The sequence below is a fragment of the Blastomyces dermatitidis genome (assembly GCF_000003525.1).
Source record: "Blastomyces dermatitidis ER-3 genomic scaffold supercont1.16, whole genome shotgun sequence".
Taxonomy (NCBI): domain Eukaryota; kingdom Fungi; phylum Ascomycota; class Eurotiomycetes; order Onygenales; family Ajellomycetaceae; genus Blastomyces; species Blastomyces dermatitidis.
The window spans coordinates 85,218-101,747 of NW_025544789.1; the positions used below are offsets into that span (position 1 = coordinate 85,218).

General features: G+C 44.7%; 8 protein-coding genes across 10 annotated transcripts; 3 read left to right on the forward strand and 5 right to left on the reverse strand.

The window, feature by feature from the left end:
* Positions 1–1,294: 1,294 nt before the first annotated feature.
* On the reverse strand, positions 1,295–3,122 carry BDCG_09494 (dCMP deaminase; the record flags this gene model as incomplete). Its single annotated transcript, XM_045425284.1, has 7 exons — positions 1,295–1,381; positions 1,453–1,503; positions 1,560–1,647; positions 1,719–1,851; positions 1,911–2,272; positions 2,331–2,658; positions 3,119–3,122. The coding sequence occupies 7 exons, from the start codon at positions 3,120–3,122 to the stop codon at positions 1,295–1,297; spliced, it is 1,053 nt and encodes a 350-aa protein (XP_045273817.1).
* An 11-nt stretch (positions 3,123–3,133) lies between these two features.
* On the forward strand, positions 3,134–8,852 carry BDCG_09495 (ubiquitin-like modifier-activating enzyme ATG7). The gene is made up of 7 exons (XM_045425285.1): positions 3,134–3,555; positions 3,612–3,720; positions 3,783–4,531; positions 4,603–4,747; positions 4,803–5,270; positions 5,327–5,689; positions 5,745–8,852. The coding sequence occupies exons 1-7, from the start codon at positions 3,365–3,367 to the stop codon at positions 5,826–5,828; spliced, it is 2,109 nt and encodes a 702-aa protein (XP_045273818.1). The 5' UTR covers positions 3,134–3,364; the 3' UTR covers positions 5,829–8,852.
* On the reverse strand, positions 4,532–7,282 carry BDCG_09496. Of its 2 annotated transcripts, XM_045425287.1 has the most exons (8): positions 7,011–7,282; positions 6,901–6,951; positions 6,815–6,841; positions 6,398–6,753; positions 6,286–6,334; positions 6,062–6,223; positions 5,854–6,007; positions 4,532–5,731 (listed from the first exon to the last, which is right to left on the reverse strand). In XM_045425287.1, the coding sequence occupies exons 1-7, from the start codon at positions 7,215–7,217 to the stop codon at positions 5,930–5,932; spliced, it is 930 nt and encodes a 309-aa protein (XP_045273819.1). In that variant the 5' UTR covers positions 7,218–7,282; the 3' UTR covers positions 4,532–5,731; positions 5,854–5,929. The 2 variants fall into 2 exon arrangements, with proteins under 2 accessions (XP_045273819.1, XP_045282967.1); XM_045425286.1 differs by having other exon boundaries at positions 4,532–6,007.
* On the reverse strand, positions 7,373–9,222 carry BDCG_09497 (uncharacterized protein). The gene is made up of 3 exons (XM_045425288.1): positions 9,093–9,222; positions 8,746–9,033; positions 7,373–8,695 (listed from the first exon to the last, which is right to left on the reverse strand). Exons 1-3 carry the CDS (start codon positions 9,132–9,134, stop codon positions 7,553–7,555), a joined length of 1,473 nt encoding a protein of 490 aa, XP_045273820.1. The 5' UTR covers positions 9,135–9,222; the 3' UTR covers positions 7,373–7,552.
* Positions 9,223–9,306: 84 nt separating this feature from the next.
* Positions 9,307–10,940, forward strand: BDCG_09498 (oligosaccharyl transferase subunit gamma). Its single transcript, XM_045425289.1, has 4 exons — positions 9,307–9,828; positions 9,898–9,995; positions 10,050–10,405; positions 10,491–10,940. The coding sequence occupies exons 1-4, from the start codon at positions 9,481–9,483 to the stop codon at positions 10,688–10,690; spliced, it is 1,002 nt and encodes a 333-aa protein (XP_045273821.1). The 5' UTR covers positions 9,307–9,480; the 3' UTR covers positions 10,691–10,940.
* A 45-nt stretch (positions 10,941–10,985) lies between these two features.
* BDCG_09499 lies at positions 10,986–15,710 on the forward strand. 2 transcript variants are annotated; one of them, XM_045425291.1, is made up of 4 exons: positions 10,986–11,869; positions 11,922–12,776; positions 12,856–13,229; positions 13,332–14,952. In XM_045425291.1, the coding sequence occupies exons 1-3, from the start codon at positions 11,106–11,108 to the stop codon at positions 12,911–12,913; spliced, it is 1,677 nt and encodes a 558-aa protein (XP_045282969.1). In that variant the 5' UTR covers positions 10,986–11,105; the 3' UTR covers positions 12,914–13,229; positions 13,332–14,952. The 2 variants fall into 2 exon arrangements, with proteins under 2 accessions (XP_045282969.1, XP_045282968.1); XM_045425290.1 differs by having other exon boundaries at positions 12,856–15,710.
* Positions 12,707–14,701, reverse strand: BDCG_09500 (ATP-dependent RNA helicase DBP3). Its single transcript, XM_045425292.1, has 4 exons — positions 14,600–14,701; positions 13,279–14,531; positions 13,147–13,218; positions 12,707–13,091 (listed from the first exon to the last, which is right to left on the reverse strand). Exons 2-4 carry the CDS (start codon positions 14,517–14,519, stop codon positions 12,935–12,937), a joined length of 1,470 nt encoding a protein of 489 aa, XP_045273822.1. The 5' UTR covers positions 14,520–14,531; positions 14,600–14,701; the 3' UTR covers positions 12,707–12,934.
* On the reverse strand, positions 14,708–16,527 carry BDCG_09501 (NADPH2:quinone reductase). Its single transcript, XM_045425293.1, has 4 exons — positions 16,190–16,527; positions 15,868–16,134; positions 15,696–15,787; positions 14,708–15,622 (listed from the first exon to the last, which is right to left on the reverse strand). Exons 1-4 carry the CDS (start codon positions 16,212–16,214, stop codon positions 14,993–14,995), a joined length of 1,014 nt encoding a protein of 337 aa, XP_045273823.1. The 5' UTR covers positions 16,215–16,527; the 3' UTR covers positions 14,708–14,992.
* Positions 16,528–16,530: the final 3 nt, after the last annotated feature.

The window sequence follows — 16,530 nt, forward strand, 5'->3', positions numbered from 1 at the left end:
TTCTCACCATCATCATCTCTATCACCCCACAACCTCCTTTATCACTTTCATTCTCTATCTCTATTCACTGTTATCACTCTTTTCATCTCTTTCACTCTCTACTCTCTCATCATCATTATTATCATCATCTCTACTTCTTCTACTACTCTCTTTCACTCTGTATCATCTCTATCATCATTATCAGATTAATCAGAGCTGTACAGACTGCAGAGTCAGCTATTCAATCTCATTCATGAATTCAAAGAGATGTATATGACATCATATGAGATTTTATTACAGAGTATTTAGCAGTATATACTATAAACACAGAGATCAAAATGTGATAGAGATAGTAAGAGAGAAGTAGAGATAGTGAAAGTAATAGAAGAGACTGTAGAGTAGTAGAGATAATGATGATAATAAAGAGACTAGAGAGTGAAAAAGATGACAGAGAGAGATGATAGAGATGATAGAAGTGAGAGAGATAATAGAGATGGTAAGAGAGAGATAGAATAATAAGATAAGAATAGAGATAGAGAGTGAAAGTGATAGAGGGTGCTGTGAGGCAGTAGAGGCAGTGGTGATGATAGAGAGAGTAGAGGTGGTAGAGGTGGTAGAGGTGGTAAGAGTGAGTGATAAGATGGGGATAGGGGTATGAAGTGGAAGTGATAGGGGGTGTTACGGGGCGTTAGAGGCGGTGGTGATGATATAGAGTGATGCAATTGGCAGGCGCCACTACATATCCATGGATTTTTGATGGGGTGCATGTGATGTCATGTGAGGTCACGTTACAGGGCATTTTACTCGGAAAAGTTGGTTTTTCTATAATATATAGAGAGATATATCAGCAATTCTCTTTTATTTTCACTTTATAATAAGTAATTTATAAATATCAACGTATATAACAGACTGTATATTATACAAATATTTATAAATATACTATGTATTTTATTTTAAAATAATATTTCATATAGTTTGATAGTTTAATAATTATAAATTATTTTTTCAACAAAAATTGAAATACTACGCTCAGTATATATATATTCTTTTTTAGAATAATCTTTAGAAAATATTCATTGAGATATTGATATTTGAAGTTGATTGAAATAGGTTTACAGAGGTGTGGAAATAGGTTGTTGGGTGGTTGATTATGTTAACTTACGTAAGGCAAAAATTGATTTAATTTGCGTGTACACATGCACGCACGCCAACCTTAAAATTTTGAATTAATCTAAATATTGGAAAAGAAAAAGAAAATTTGCAAATTACTAGCAATTGAATAGCGCGGATCGAGCCCAAGTCCTTCACCCGGACATCATATAGTTGGCTCCGAGTTAAATACTTCATGATCAGCACTAATCATCATGTCGAACCTTTGGAGGTACACTAGTCCGTTGCGTGGCTAGAATTCAATTAGTCTACACTGTAACATGGATTTTTGATTTTTTGGTGTTTGGAAAAGCATTCACTTACAGGAGAGAACTGGCGGAGTTTCACTCCAGCTTCTTGCAAAATTGATGCGGTCTAAGGAAAATTAGCACGGTATCTCTAGGTGTATGAATGGTAACACTAGCACTAACCTCCTTATCCATGTTATAGCTCTGCGAGTAGACCACTTCGGATATTCCAAGCTGAGCAATTTTTACACTGCAAGTGAGGCAGGGACAGCTGTAGGAAAGGCATAGTCAGTTTTCATTTTCTGAAATACTTAGTGATGCAAAGCCTTAGGAAGAACTGACGTATTGCAATATAATATAGCACCCTCCCCTATTCGTTCACGTCCTGCCTCCAATAGAGCATTTTCTTCTGCGTGGATACAAAGACAGGTAGAGAGCGCAGCGCCACCACCCTCTCCTGAGTTGCAGCGGGGGCCTGTGAAGAATTAGTAAGGCATCTATCTATATGTATTTCAAGCAAAGGAAAAATCTCACATCCGCCTTCATTACAATTTTTCGTATTCCGAGGGGTTCCATTGTATCCTGTGCTCATAACTCGCTTTCCTCGAACTAGTACGCACCCTACTCGTCGCTTCATGCAATTGCTTCGTTGGGCTGCCAGAGAGGCAAGTTGCATGAAATATTGGTCCCAGCCAGGGCGGAGACGTCGGTCGTCGGCTAAATCTAGCTCCTCCAGCGCCGAGTGCAACTCATGCAACGAAGATGACGAGTTAAATAATCGGATCTGAGCACGGTCTGTCATGTAGGTAATTCCGATATCCTTATCGTATAGGTGCTTGTCGTTCCAGAGCACGAATTTCTCGAGGTCGGGAGGATCTAATTGCCGCCGCCAAGCCCTGATATTGTTAGGGTTGAGAGGAGATCCAGCGCGAAGTCAGGAGGAGCTCCGCGTACCTTTCAGTGAAGCGGCTCCATCTAAGGCTCACTGGAGCATCCACGCTTACTAGAAGAAAATAAGGTCTCATGAGGAGTCTCTCGAGCGTTGCCTCATCCCAGATATTGGTAGTCACCCAACGATCTTGCCATCTTTTCGTTACAAAATCGAGAAGCTCATCAACGTTCTGAAATACGTGAGCCCCATTTTTAGGTGCTTGACTCCCGAAAGATGGAGGTAGCTCAGTTTGTTCAAGCAGATGACTGGGCCTGTGGGCGAGTTGGAGCTTGTGAAATCCGTGTTTTTGGATTAAGTACTCAGCAACGGAGCTTTTTCCGGAGCATATTCCTAAAAGCAATGTCAGTTTCTGCTCTTATTGCCCTAACCTCTTCTTCTTCGTATTTTTTTTCTTAAATAAGTGTGAAAATAATAATATAATAATAATAATAAATAATAATAAAAATCATAGAAATAGGGTTTTGGCAATAGACCTCCACATAGACCAAGCAGCATGGTAATTAAGTAAATTAGGTACTTTTCGGGGGAAAAGTCGGCGAGATTGGTGTATTGTTTAGTGATTCTCCGTCATAAACTGTGAAGGTATTCAATATAAAATCGACCTCTAAAAGAGAACAGATTGCATAGAGGGTCCTGACTTTACTTTCTAGAGCTTTTCAATAAAATGTAAACTGTTGAAGGGTAGATCTTCCTGCCAACACATAAAATCGAACATTGAAATTCGAGCGGATCATGTGACACGATGAATCAGGCGACGTCCATGGTTTATTCTTCCGAATACACTAGTTACCCATTTTGGAGGCTTAGAAGATGTCATCCCTAATAAAAGCAGCATACAAGGAGTTTTGCTAACTAATATCAAAGCGACTTGTTTTGATCTCACCCCAGCTGATATTCCAACGAGGCCAGCCATTGATCACCTGGTGGGAAACAAGGCCAGTAGATACGCTCTACTGAAATCTGTTATTTATTCACTGGAATCCCTACTTTCAAGCAGATACATTCCGTTTTGGACTTAGATCTGTCTGTCGCCAACATGCAGTATACACCTTTTGCTTCTGATATAGAGCTTCCTTTCTACACATCCTTGGCTTCGCTGAAAATAAATCATGACAAACTCGATGACTCTGCTCGTAAGCTGCTTGGACTTTACGAGATCAGATCTGCTGATCGCCCGGAGACTTCGTGTCGTATGCAAATTCATGGGACTGCCTTGACCCGAGATGAGTAAGTCGAACTACTTCTGGCATATTTGGTAATTACTCACAGTCTCGATTCCACAGAGTGCCCGCTGGCTACTATAGGGCTGAAGGGATGATAAAGAATGTCAACACAATCGAAGAATACCGCAATACAGACAAGAATGCTCTTTTATTACAAACTGGAAAGACGGTACGCAACACCCTGCATCCCATGAGTAAGGCTTTGTGCTGAGAGTGATCTACTGGGAGCAGATATGGGATGCAATCAATGATGGGACCATTTACTCATGCCCATCCCTGCTAGTGTCATTTATTGCGCTTTCCTTTGCGGATTTGAAAAAATATAAATTTTCGTATTGGTTTGCATTTCCCGCAATCCATTCATCACCATCATGGACACCCGTGCTGGATCCGAAGCCATTATCAGGCAGTGAAAGTTCCACCCTAGTTGACGCTGTTCAAACATGGCGATATGGGGTTGATGCTCGCCAACACGGGTTCTTTCTTGCTAGGAAGGATTGGCATGCGGGTAACAGTTCATCAGGTGGCACTCCGTCTAACACAGAAAATGTCGATAACCAGCAATCCTTGCCATCAAAAGCAAAAGAGCTGGGGTTTTCCTGGAAAATTTCATCACTTTCAGGGTTTGAAGTTGGATTTTTTAGCGATATTTTGCCCGAAGATTGTTTTGTGTGTTTCGCTGATCCATCGAACTACCCAGATGCTCCAGGTTGGATGTTGAGGAACCTGTTGGTTCTTGTTCGCCAACGATGGAAACTTAACGAAGTTAATATTCTTAGATACCGCGACGTTCAATCGAAAAGGGATCAAGGTCGAAGTATTGTCATAAAATTGAGATCGGATGCAGCTCAACCTGACGGTAAAGACTCGCAGCTCGGGTCCGAAATGCCCATGCCGAAAGTCACCGGATGGGAACGAAATGCCGCGGGCAAACTAACTGGAAGAATCACTGATCTCACAGAATACATGGACCCCAGAAGGTTTGTCTAAAGATTTCATATTATTATTTTTAAACCATGTTAAGTAAAGTGTTTCTAACGGGACGAAACAGGCTGGCTGATCAATCAGTGGACCTCAATTTGAAACTTATGAAGTGGAGGATCAGCCCTAACCTGGATCTCGAGAAAATCAAAAACACAAAATGCCTTTTGCTAGGTGCAGGAACTCTGGGTAGCTACGTTGCACGCAATTTGTTGGTGAGAATAGCAAAATCTCTTGTATATGGCTCAATAGCTGATGCTGAAGATACAGGGGTGGGGTGTTCGAAAAATTACGTTTGTAGATAATGGCACAGTGTCATTCTCCAATCCTGTTAGACAGCCACTGTTTGGGTTTAATGACTGCTTGGGAGGAGGGACTAAGAAGGCCCTTCGCGCTGCCGCAGCTCTTGAAGAAATCTATCCCGGTGTTGACGCTTCTGGCTTTGTGATATCTGTCCCAATGCCGGGTCACCCAATAACCGACGCTTCGAAAGCCGAACTTGAATTTCGGGAACTCAAGAAACTGGTTGACGAACACGATGCGATATTTGTTTTGTTGGATACTCGAGAGGCTCGGTGGTTACCAACCGTTATGGGAAAGGCAACCGGAAAAATAGTGATGAATGCAGCGCTTGGTTTCGACACATATGTTGTAATGCGTCACGGCGTTGAAAATAGCTCGGCGCCAGAAACAGAACTGGGATGCTACTTTTGTAATGACGTTGTTGCTCCAGCTGATGTAAGTCGTTGGCTCAATTCTTCATATATATGTGTTGTGTGCTAACTCGGTTACAGTCTGTTAAGGACCAAACGCTAGACCAACAGTGTACGGTGACTCGTCCCGGCATAGCTGCAATAGCATCCGCCTTGTTAGTTGAGTTGTTTGTGTCCACTTTGCAGCATCCAAATGGTCCAGCTGCACCTGCATCCTCCCTCCAACAAGAAAGCCACGCCGATCACCCTCTCGGAATCGTCCCCCATCAAATCAGAGGGTTTTTGTCTAATTTTTCGAACGTGGTCGTATCCGGGAAGAGCTACAACTGTTGTAGTGCTTGCTCAGGTAATATAACGGATGCCTATAAGACACAGGGGTGGGATTTCGTTCGCAAGGCGGTGAATGAACGTGATTATGTTGAAGAGTTGAGCGGTCTGAAGGAGGTAAGTCTCCGTTTCAGATGAGAAAACAGGTCGTACTTGGAACTAAATTCCACAGATTCAGCGCGCAGCCGAGGAAGCGTCAGCTTCCCTTGACTTCGAGGAGAGCGATTTCGAAGAAGGCGATGGAGAAATGATTTAGGACATAGAATAAATGACCAACGCACATTCTTTCCATGCCCATTTCCAGTTGCAGACGGTATATCGTAAACGGCTCCGTTACAGCTTGAGCGGCGGTATGAACTATTGGTCCGACAGAACGGCACCTCTGGAGGCATTATGTTTCCGTCTTAAACCGATAAAGTATGCTTCTTTCGATTCCTGGCAGAAAATTTAATTAGTGAGATATCAAGATTAGCGGGCTTCCCAACGTACGCTACGAGAAGATTCTGGCTTTTCCCGATGGACGTTCTGGAATAGTTCTTTCAATTGCCTTTCCAGTGCTTTATCTTCAGCACCTTGATAAAACTTGCAAACGAAATGACCTCCCGTTTTCAAGACGTTGAAACTAAACTCCAGCGCCGCCCTGCAAAGGTCCTATCCTCCTCATTAGTGACACAGGTAAAGTAAAGACGGCGAGAGACGTGTATCAATCATACCATGCTTCCGGCATGATCTCGAAAGCTCATTCCGCTCGTGTTCATCATCCTGTGATAAGGGTCACTAAGGCTTTTCTTCCAGAAACCAGTTGTTTGATCCCAGGGGGCAGACATGTCGCTTAGAACCACATCAACCGTCTTATCCGCGACAGCAATATCGGGGATATCTTCATTGCCACCGTCTACCTGGGCAATATGCAAGCTAGCACTCCGTTCCCTATCAATGTAACCTTCAGTTTCTTCCACTTCGCTATCGGCCTGTGGTTGCGAACGTGGATCGGCGTCGTCGAAGTGGTTGAGAGACTGTGCTCTTCCACGATTAGGGTTTCGTAGGAATTCTTGGACGTAAGCTTGTATCTGCGGAGAAAGGAAGTTTCCTTGGATTGTTGAGACACCTTTCGGAGGTTGAGCAGGAATTATATCCACTCCGACTACACGGCCTTTGGGCTGCGTGAGGTCCACGGCGACCTGGAAGACAATGATTAGAACCCTAGAGGGAAGAAGGGACAAGGCACGCGGGCATTCGGACCTGTGACCAAGATCCGGGGGCATAACCCTTGTATAGTCAGCTATATATCCAAGAGAAGCTGTTGGAAGTAGTAAATTCATCCATACCAAATCTACTACACTTTGACCGGGTTTAAATATTTTATGTTTTTCATTAATCTGTCGAAGCTAGTCGTCAGCCCAGGGCAGCACAAACGCTGGCGTCGAAGGGATGTCACCTGTATTAGTTTAAATGCTGCACGGCTTTTCAATCCTTTCACTGCTGCTTCTCTCGAGTATTTGTCCTTTGCTTGCCGAGCTTGCCATCGCTTAGACGACGAGGAATATCTTTTCGATATCTCAATCACTACCCGCGATTCCCAGCTGCAACTTTTACCCGTTGGTAGCCACACATGGGAGGAAAGACGGAGATTGAGGAGTTTCATATGGGATTAGGTAAACCGAGTGTGAATTTTTGAGTTGCAATAATATTGAAAATTGTTTCTTTTCCCTCATGGGAATGAATATTTGAGAGAAGAAAAAAGACCACACTAAATTTTATCACGTGGCTATAGCCGTTGCGCAGCCGCAAGCTCAACAAGGGGCATGACCATGATATTAAATTTTCAACAGAACCCGCAGGTAGCTATTATTTCTCTAGAATGGAGTACATTGGACACCGCATAAAAGATCGCTAAGATCGGTTGACCTTGCTTTTCCCAAGAGGTACATAAAACGTTAAGAATAAAGAAGTAGGTATTTCTATAGGGGAGCGAACTATCTAATCTCTCGCAGCTCGAATATCCCGTCGCAAAGGAGAGATATCTGCATACGCCTCTAATCCTCGACCGCCACCAAGTCGTCGACTCGGCGCACCTAGCCCGAACTGACCTCCCCGGAGAGCTCGAAATCCAGATGGTATCCGTCTTCTATCCTTATTGGGATCCCCAAAGCCGTCTTCATCATCATCAAACAGCGTGCCCTCTGGCTTCCTAGGAAGAAGTCTCCGCTTGATTCCCGCATTCTTATTTGTCGTCGACGTTGATGACTCATGTTGTGGTTTTGTGGATTGCATAACTTCGTGGTCATCGTCGGAATTCACCATGACGGATACATCTTGCGATTTTGCCGGACGTCTCTGCTTCGTCGGTTTTGTAGCTTTTGAGCTAGAGGGTTTGCGAGGCTTTGGACGGTCATGTTCAGCATCCTCTTTAATCCTTTTGGTTCGCCTACGGACTTCCTCTGCATCTGAATTAGTCTCGGACTCGTCTGAAGATTCTGCCGTTGTACTGGTTCGATTTAGGAATGGCGTTGTGGAGAACGTTGATTTTTCGCCGGGCACAGTGGGCACCCTGCTGATTCTCCGGGGAGCTGCAGCTGCGCCTGGTGTGGCTATCGTTATCTCCGTCTCAAACCTAGAAGTGCTTCTCTTCCGTCTCTGGTCTTCCTGTCCAACATCATCCAATATTGTAGGGTGGTCTAAGTCGCTGTTATCCTTTGACTGCCGTAACTTATTTCGAAGCGTAGCCAGCTTGTTTTCGAGAACCGATCGATGGCGCGCCCACTCGAGCGCTTCAGTTTTCATGTCATTTTCAATTTTTTCCCGTTCACGCCGCTCTCTTGCAAGTTCCTTATTAAACTCCCCCAATTCGCTGATAATCTTGCTGTCCATCTCACTTTGTTCCAGACACTTCAGCCGTGCCTTTTCTAACGCATTTTTCTCGTTTTGAAGCTCGACTTCTAGCGAGCGTAGCTGGCGTTCTAGCGACAGCTTCTCAGACATCAAAGCCTGGTGAGACGAGTTTTGTGATCTCAGGTGCTCAATTTCGTGTTTCAAATTGGATATTTCTCGCGTCATGGCTCGTTTTTCTGCCAGCAGCTTACTCGAGTCGGCTACTGTCACTTGTAATTCGCTTATGTTTGACTGTGGTTATATTAGTATTCATCTTATACCTGTACACCTGAAATGCTTGCCTTTAAATCGTCAATTTCCCGTAAGTGGGCCCGAAGCGAATTTCGTAAGTGGTCGATATCATTCTGTGCTTGCTTCAACTGCTCCTGTGCTTCTGAACCAATCTTCTCTGCTCGTGCTAGGTGCGATTTGGTATCTTCAACTTCGGAACATAGATCTTCTTTATCATGATCCGCAAGTAAGGCATGAACGCGTAGGACCCGATTCTTTTCTTCGCCGATAATTAATTTGGTCTGACAGAGAGCTTTTTCATATTCTGTCTCAAGACGCGCACTGGTTGAAGGAAGCGGCTAACACATGTTATTGTGAGCAGGAGGAAGCAAGCAGAAATAGAGCGCGGTGGGCCCACCTCATGTAGAACAGCCAAATTCCTTTGCTTTCGCGGAGCCATTGGTATTGTACTATTTTACCTAGTTATTTTTATATTTGAGTAGCAGTGGAACAAAATGGGAGGGATTGCTGTAGGAAGTAGAAAAGTCGACCTCGCTAAGTTCTGTTGATGCTTTGGTTGGAACTTGCGCTGCTTTATTTAGCGTTAACTCTTGGCATGCAAATCAGAACACGCTAAATCCGCCGATCCTTAAAGCAGCGGTGCTCTCGGAGACCAGTTGAACTGCCCCAGCATCGCGGAGAGTACACAGTGGCCACATGCCAATGCAATCTTACCACTCCTAGCTTCAAGGCTTGCGAACAACTGTCTCATCTCCTTTCTTTATTTGAGGGGGAAAGGATTAGCCATGAGGACTCTATCTATATTTACGGCATTAATTTGCCTAATAATCTCGTTGTCTGCTGCCAAATCTACTGTGGACAAATACAAGACGTACCAAGCTCTGGCAAAATCAAGTACGCCAATTCCACTTGATGATTCGACTTATAGCGACTTGACATCGAGTCCACGCGATTACCATGTTGCGATAATCCTTACCGCTGGAGATGCGAGATATGGGTGCCAGCTTTGCCGCGAAGTTCAGCCTGAATGGGACCTCCTGGCCCGGAGCTGGACCAAAGGGGCCCGGGAGGACACACCTAGATTACTTTTCGGTACTTTGGATTTCTCTAGGGGGAAAAATACTTTCCAGAAGGTTAGTGGGATATCCAGGATATTACACTATCTACAGTCTTCCAATAACTGACCCGATTTGCATTGACAGCTTTTGCTTCAAAGCGCCCCGGTCTTGATGTTCTTTCCTCCTACTGTTGGCTCCGGGGCGAAAGCAGATGCATCCCCTATCCGATATGATTTCAATGGGTAACAATATACATTCCCGCTTTATTTTGAAGCCCATTGCTAATTATTTACAAGGCCTCTATCCGCAGACCAGATATCGGACTGGATGAGCCGATACCTGCCAGAAGGCCATAGACCACCTGTTGTCCGTCCAATAAACTATGCGCGAATCGTAACAATAACAACATTACTGCTTGGTGCTATAACCCTCTTTACGGTGTCGTCCCGATTTATCCTACCCATTATCCAAAATAGAAACCTGTGGGCTGCTGTTAGCCTGATTGCGGTTCTCCTTTTCACCAGTGGACATATGTTCAACCATATAAGAAAAGTGCCATATGTGTCAGGGGATGGAAAGGGTGGTATCAACTATTTTGCCGGTGGCTTTTCGTCTCAATTTGGTCTGGAAACTCAAATCGTTGCGGCTATGTGTATGTTTCCCCGGCCAATACGTTGTCCAGCATCCCAGACACATTCTCCTTCTCAATTGCTTTTCTAATATTTGATAATGTGCAGATGCTACTCTCTCATTCGCCACGATCGTTCTTGCGATGAAGACTCCTCGAATTGCGGATCCTAAATCACAGAAAGTCAACGTAATTGTTTGGGGTGCTGTTATCTTTGTTATGTATAGCTTCCTCCTGAGCGTGTTCCGTATCAAAAATGGGGGCTATCCATTTTCCTCCCTCCCTTTTAACGGAGAGGTAATGGTTTGAGGAACATGGTGATAAGTAGAATTTCAGGGGCGGGTTTGCAAACTAATTTGTCCCGGCTACTGCTAAATTCCTTACTTCAAATTCAATGGCGTTAGATGATACAGACACAGCCCAACTGCTGGCCAAGATGGGTAGTTCGCGACGTTGTTTATGTAGTAATTCTATGTATACTATTTATATACACTCAAACATTTGCTTCTTCTACGTAATCGATGGTATAGGAGCTCCGCTTAAAATCTATGCCATCAACCTAACTTAATCATGTGACCTCCAATATTCCAAGGTTAACGCAACCCAAAGAACTACAAAAGAAAATGTGGAACTCTACAATGTTTTAACACCCTATCGCGATGCATGAAGTTCTCCCTGCGTTAATTGACTAGATCCGGAACCCATCCCATTCTCGAAATCTGTAATGATGGGCCTCAATGGATCAACCAAGTCCCTGGTGAACGAATCTGGAGCCCATGGTACTACATACTTGATATTGATCCAGGTTGTTTCTCGAGCTTTAACATTTCTGGCAAACCAACTCCTCCTACGGTATCTATCCCCAGAGATATTAGGAGTCACTACTCAGTTAGAACTCTATACTGTCACCACGCTCTACTTCTCTCGTGAAAGCCTTAGAGTTGCCCTCCAACGACAACCTTCCAACTCTCAACGATCGAGCCCTATGAGCGCTACGGAAAAAGCTCATACTGAGAAGCCAGGAGAATCCAAATCATACAGTTATCAGGAAGATATTCAGGCTGTCGTAAACCTTTCTTATCTGGTGGTTGCACTAGGTGGTCCTCTGATTTATATTCTGGGCCTATTTTATGCTCGATATGCCCACCAAGATGTTCTCGATATACCATTCTTCGAAAGCAGTCTCAAAGTGACAGGCTTTGCATGCTTCTTGGAGCTCTTGACAGAACCGTGTTTTGCTGTAGTCCAACATCGGATGCTGTATAAAACAAGGGCATTGGTTGAAACAACAGCTGCCGTTATGAAAGCTTCGACAACATGCGGGACCAGTATATGGGCAGCTCATACCGGAAGGGACCTAGGCGTTTTACCCTTTGCTGTAGGCCAAACAGCTTATGCGTTTACTCTTCTTGTTGCCTATTTCCTTACAGTTAGCTCATATTCAAACCGAGGTGGCTTCTCGGTATTTCCTCTTCCCATCCGCTGCCGGTTAGTCCCCCCCTTCGTTGAAAGCAGCTACAGGAGCCTAACGACTTATTAGAGAAAAATCCGATTATTTTTTGAATATGTTCTCTATCCCGCTACTATCCCTCAGTATCAATATCTATGCCCAGTCCGTGGTGAAGCATATCCTCACCCAAGGTGACTCAATGGCGCTTGCTACGTTTTCCACCCTTGAAGAGCAAGGCCTGTATGCACTGGCCTCCAACTATGGAAGTCTTGTTGCAAGGATTATTTTCCAGCCTATCGAGGAAAGCTCCCGGAATTTATTTGGAAAGCTTCTCGCCATCAACAAGTCGGAACCGACAACTAAGGAGAGCCTGAAACTGGGCAAGACATACCTCTGTGGTATCCTCCACGCTTACGGTATATTTTCGATCATGATCTGCGCTTTAGGTCCAACCATAGTCCCAGAGTTACTCAAGCTCCTAATAGGCTCTCAGTGGTCACCCCCTGGCATCCAAAGCATCCTCTCGAACTACTGTTACTACATTCCGCTGCTAGCATTCAACGGCATCACCGAGGCCTTCGTCGCCTCAACGGCAACACACTCGGAGCTACGACAACAAGCTGGCTGGATGGGAGCTTGCTCTGCTGGATTCATTACTGCAGCCTATTTGTTTTTGAGAATAGGAAAATTGGGTGCTAGCGGGATCATATGGGCAAACCTCATGAACTTGACTCTTCGCATTGTTTGGAGTTCCTGGTTCATCAAAAGATACTTCCGAGATCGCAAAGTTGCTTTTAGAATAACGGAAGCATTGCCAAACTCGGAATCTGCTGTGGTTGGTGGTTTAGCTTACGCTGTTATGTGGGGCCTGCGATCCGGCGCTGAATCTAAGCTTTGGGAAATCATCAGAATACTCGTTGTTGGAGGCATGTTCGCGGTTTCAATGTAAGTTTCATATTAACACTTTGGCTTTTCCGATATATATATATTTTTTCTCCTTTAACCAACGAATCAAAAAAAATAGTCTATTTCTAGAGAGGAGGTATCTCTTTGAACAGTATCGCAAATCCAAAGCAGCATAAATGAGAACCCAAATGATACATCTAATCGTCAAACTTGATTTTGGTCGCCGTTTTCGTCGTGTCAGCCTCCTTGAAAAAGGCGCCATAAGAATCGTGCTGCTTCTTTTTCACAGTGGTGCCGAATTTCAAGAGCGCTTCGGGTACATCTTGTTTAGCTCCCTTCAGGATATTAACCAGTCTATGTGATGTCAGCTTTACGTCCGCAACAATGACAACGGATATCCCAAACTCACCCGCCAGAGAGTCCTTTGTCGTTCTCGGTGAACATCGTAATGGCCAATCCATCCGAACCTGCCCGACCCGTTCTAGTATACCGGTTAGTTACCTCAATATCACTATTATTCAGTACACGGTGGTGATCTTACCTTCCGATTCGATGGACGTAGTCTTCAACTGTTAAGGGAAATGTGACATTTAGGACCAGTTTGACAGCTGGAATGTCTAGCCCACGGGCAGCAACATCCGTCGCAACCAGAAGAGGTACGGAACCGGATTTAAATGCATCCAGACTCTTAAAGCGTTCCGTCTGGTTCATGTCACCGTGAATACCAGCAACCTTGAAACCTTTGGAGCGGATAAACCGTTCAATGCGCGTTGCCTCCTTCTTGTAAAGACAGAATACCAATACTTTATCCATAGCATTTTTGCCCCGTTGGTATTGGTTTAATAACGACAAAAGCCTATACTCCTTGTCCTCTGGTTTCACGACTTCCACAATCTGCTTGATCCTCGTGTTGGCACGGATGTCGGAAGAGAGATCGCCTCCAATCGTAACAGTCACTGGATCTTTCATAAAGGTAGCCGCAAGTTTCCGTACAGACATAGGCCAAGTTGCGGTAAACATGACCGTCTGGCGTTTTCTTGACGAAGGCATGGCGCCCACGATATCTTTGATGTCTTGCTCGAAGCCTTTATCCAACATCCTGTCGGCTTCGTCTAGTACAAGGTACTTCACTTTTTGCAAGTCTAGGGACTGGTCGCTGTGCAAATCCTTTAACCTCCCCGGTGTTGCGACAACAACAGATGCTTTCTTCAGTGCACGGCGCTGATCGTCCTTCGAAGCGCCTCCGTATATGCATGCGAGGCCAACGCCTTTTGGGGTGAACTTGACTAGCTGATCGTAAATTTGCATAGCCAGCTCTCTTGTAGGGGTAATGATGACAGCAGAAATTCGAGATGACGAGCGAGAAGCATTGATTGCCAACACTTTTCGAATGCAAGGGACGCCGAAAGCCAATGTTTTCCCACTTCCTGTTTCAGCGACACCGATGACATCTCTGCCTGCGAATAAAAATGGCCATGTGACGGATTGAATTGGAGTCGGTTTCGAGAAGTTCTCTAGAGGGCCATACAGCTGGTTGGAATCCGAAGGTAGGTAGGAGAACGCAGTGATAGGACGTAATGTCTCATTCTCACTGACTGAGGGATCCGAAATCTGGATGGTATTGGACTTGAGGAAGTCGTCAATCTCGGACTGAGGCAGCGCTTCCAGATCGGTAGATTGGACGTAGGAAGGTTGCTTAGGCTTAGCATCTTCCTTGGATCTTTTTTTTGGTCGAGAAGCATGCTCTGAATTAGATTCCGTATTCCGACTCCGTTTAGCCATATTTTCTGTCAGCTGGAGATTAATCGGTTACAATGGAATCAATTCAATGTTGTGCACGTTGAAAATAGCCAAATACCTACCTTACGGTAGACTGGAAACCGGAATTGGTACTGCTGATGGTGAAAATGTCGACCCTAGGCGATGTAGTGCTCGTGGAATGCGATAAAGATGAAATATCTGGCCGATTCCCCAATTTATATAAAAGAACGTGAATTTTGCGATAAATTCTGCCACGATTCTTCACCGCCTATAGCTTGGCATATGATACAATGACTAGTTCACATCCATGGATATACATTGTCAGTATTTGTCTAAAAACATTTATTTCTTCTACCATAGTGACCATATTTAGCATATGGAAAGCGAAAACATAAAACAAAACCGGAGAAATTCAAAGTAAAATGCCTCTATATCATCCATTAATCATACTCGCTCTCAAAAAAGCCTTTCACAGGCCTATCTATCTTCTACCATCAGACTTCTCCAATGGTGCAGATGATTTTTCCTTTGGTCTGGTTACTTTCCATGAGCACATGGGCATCTATGACATTCTCGAACGGGAAGACTTTCTCAACATATACTTTGAATGTCCCGTCTTTGAATTTAGGCATTGCATCCAGCACCAGGTCCCGAAGCTTTCTCTGATACACAGTATCCCTACTCCGCAAAGAGCTGCCTTCGTACCTCAACCTCTTCCTCAGAATTGGACTGATATCAACACCAGCGGGCAGCTTGATGCCACCTAAGAAGCCGAGGTTGACAATGCGGCCGTCCTTCGCGGCCGCGTCAAGATTTCCTTGAAAGTAACTTGCACCGACGAAGTCAATGATCACATCGACTCCGCGGCCATTCGTAGCCTTGGTCAGCTCGGCAGCCCAGTCCTGGGTCTTATAATTAAACCCGGCCGTGGCCCCGAGATTCTTGACACAGAAGTCGATTTTCTCCTGCGAGCTGGCCGTAACGTAAATATTGCTCGCGTTGTCCGCTTTCGAGAGCTGGATGCCAGAGATGGAAACAGCTGATGCGCCTGCATGCCAAAGAATTGATTTGCCTGGCTTAAATTCACCTACTAAATACATAGCCTGGGCTGCTGTGAACCATGTCTGTAAGATTGTAGTTTGAGGGTAATTAGTATGCGACATAACATATCTGTGGGGCGGTTGAGAGATTCGTTACCTCTGGTATTCCCGCTGCTTCCACCCAGGAGACTTCTGCGGGCTTGTGAAGCAGTGTTTGCACGGAAGATGAGATATATTCCGCATACGCCCCTTTTGGTCACAAAAACCCATATGTGAGAAATTGAGAAGGGCGATTAAAGAGAGCGGAACCAGGGTGATATACAACATACCTCCATAAGCCAACCCAAATACCTCATCACCAACTTTGAAGTCGAGACAGTCTCCATCACCCAAGGATTCAATGACGCCAGAGAACTCTACACCCAATGTCTTAGGTGCTTGAGGGGGTAGCGGATACAATCCTTCTCTCTGTAACAGATCCATCCTGTTCAAGCCAAACGCTTTGATTTTCACAAGCGCCTCTCCTGCAGACGGCAGTGGCTTCGGGAGCGTAGTCACAAAAAGGTTGGCCGCGGGGCCCTTGCCTTCCTTGATATCTGACAGTTTCATGTTAATAAGATATAAATCATATGTAGTCCTGGGGCAACGAACCAATTGCACGCATGTTTGCAGTCATTGTTGATATGTTGGATGTCAGTTCCACTCAAGTATAACGGCAGCCTAGTTTCCCAGAATTTGAATGAATCGAGATGGACAAACAAAGGTTGCTTTTGTCTTGCTTTAGCGGACAACATAGTTGTCAGATATATGCTGCGTAAGCCAACATAGATCCTTGCTCGGCGGGTCGGCTGAACAATCACCATTATTAAGCAGCAAAACCTCCCCAAACATGTCCTTTCCGGGGAAAGGATTGATCCGCCACCAAGCCTTTCTCGGGAGTTGCGGATCGAGTATTTCGGCTTATAAACGAGAATGGCTATCTGTACAAGTTC

Bases quoted from the DNA above. Each gene is read 5' to 3' on its own strand.
- BDCG_09495 (XM_045425285.1), top strand. From the start codon at position 3,365: ATGCAGTATACACCTTTTGCTTCTGATATAGAGCTTCCTTTCTACACA. The intron at 3,556-3,611 runs GTAAGTCGAACT...TCGATTCCACAG, and splicing joins ACTGCCTTGACCCGAGATGA to AGTGCCCGCTGGCTACTATA. The intron at 4,748-4,802 runs GTGAGAATAGCA...CTGAAGATACAG, and splicing joins ACGTTGCACGCAATTTGTTG to GGGTGGGGTGTTCGAAAAAT.
- BDCG_09496 (XM_045425287.1), bottom strand. From the start codon at position 7,217: ATGAAACTCCTCAATCTCCGTCTTTCCTCCCATGTGTGGCTACCAACG. The intron at 6,952-7,010 runs GTGACATCCCTT...TAGCTTCGACAG, and splicing joins CAGCATTTAAACTAATACAG to ATTAATGAAAAACATAAAAT. The intron at 6,754-6,814 runs GTCCGAATGCCC...ATTGTCTTCCAG, and splicing joins CCCCCGGATCTTGGTCACAG to GTCGCCGTGGACCTCACGCA.
- BDCG_09497 (XM_045425288.1), bottom strand. From the start codon at position 9,134: ATGGCTCCGCGAAAGCAAAGGAATTTGGCTGTTCTACATGAG. The intron at 9,034-9,092 runs GTGGGCCCACCG...AACATGTGTTAG, and splicing joins ATTTGGCTGTTCTACATGAG to CCGCTTCCTTCAACCAGTGC. The intron at 8,696-8,745 runs GCAAGCATTTCA...ATATAACCACAG, and splicing joins GGGAAATTGACGATTTAAAG to TCAAACATAAGCGAATTACA.
- BDCG_09498 (XM_045425289.1), top strand. From the start codon at position 9,481: ATGAGGACTCTATCTATATTTACGGCATTAATTTGCCTAATAATCTCG. The intron at 9,996-10,049 runs GTAACAATATAC...ATTATTTACAAG, and splicing joins ATCCGATATGATTTCAATGG to GCCTCTATCCGCAGACCAGA. The intron at 10,406-10,490 runs GTATGTTTCCCC...GATAATGTGCAG, and splicing joins TCAAATCGTTGCGGCTATGT to ATGCTACTCTCTCATTCGCC.
- BDCG_09499 (XM_045425290.1), top strand. From the start codon at position 11,106: ATGATGGGCCTCAATGGATCAACCAAGTCCCTGGTGAACGAATCTGGA. The intron at 11,870-11,921 runs GTTAGTCCCCCC...ACGACTTATTAG, and splicing joins CCTCTTCCCATCCGCTGCCG to AGAAAAATCCGATTATTTTT. The intron at 12,777-12,855 runs GTAAGTTTCATA...CAAAAAAAATAG, and splicing joins GGCATGTTCGCGGTTTCAAT to TCTATTTCTAGAGAGGAGGT.
- BDCG_09500 (XM_045425292.1), bottom strand. From the start codon at position 14,519: ATGGCTAAACGGAGTCGGAATACGGAATCTAATTCAGAGCATGCTTCT. The intron at 13,219-13,278 runs GTAAGATCACCA...CCGGTATACTAG, and splicing joins TACGTCCATCGAATCGGAAG to AACGGGTCGGGCAGGTTCGG. The intron at 13,092-13,146 runs GTGAGTTTGGGA...GACATCACATAG, and splicing joins GACAAAGGACTCTCTGGCGG to ACTGGTTAATATCCTGAAGG.
- BDCG_09501 (XM_045425293.1), bottom strand. From the start codon at position 16,214: ATGACTGCAAACATGCGTGCAATTG. The intron at 15,788-15,867 runs GTATGTTGTATA...TGTGACCAAAAG, and splicing joins ATTTGGGTTGGCTTATGGAG to GGGCGTATGCGGAATATATC. The intron at 15,623-15,695 runs GTAACGAATCTC...ACAATCTTACAG, and splicing joins AAGCAGCGGGAATACCAGAG to ACATGGTTCACAGCAGCCCA.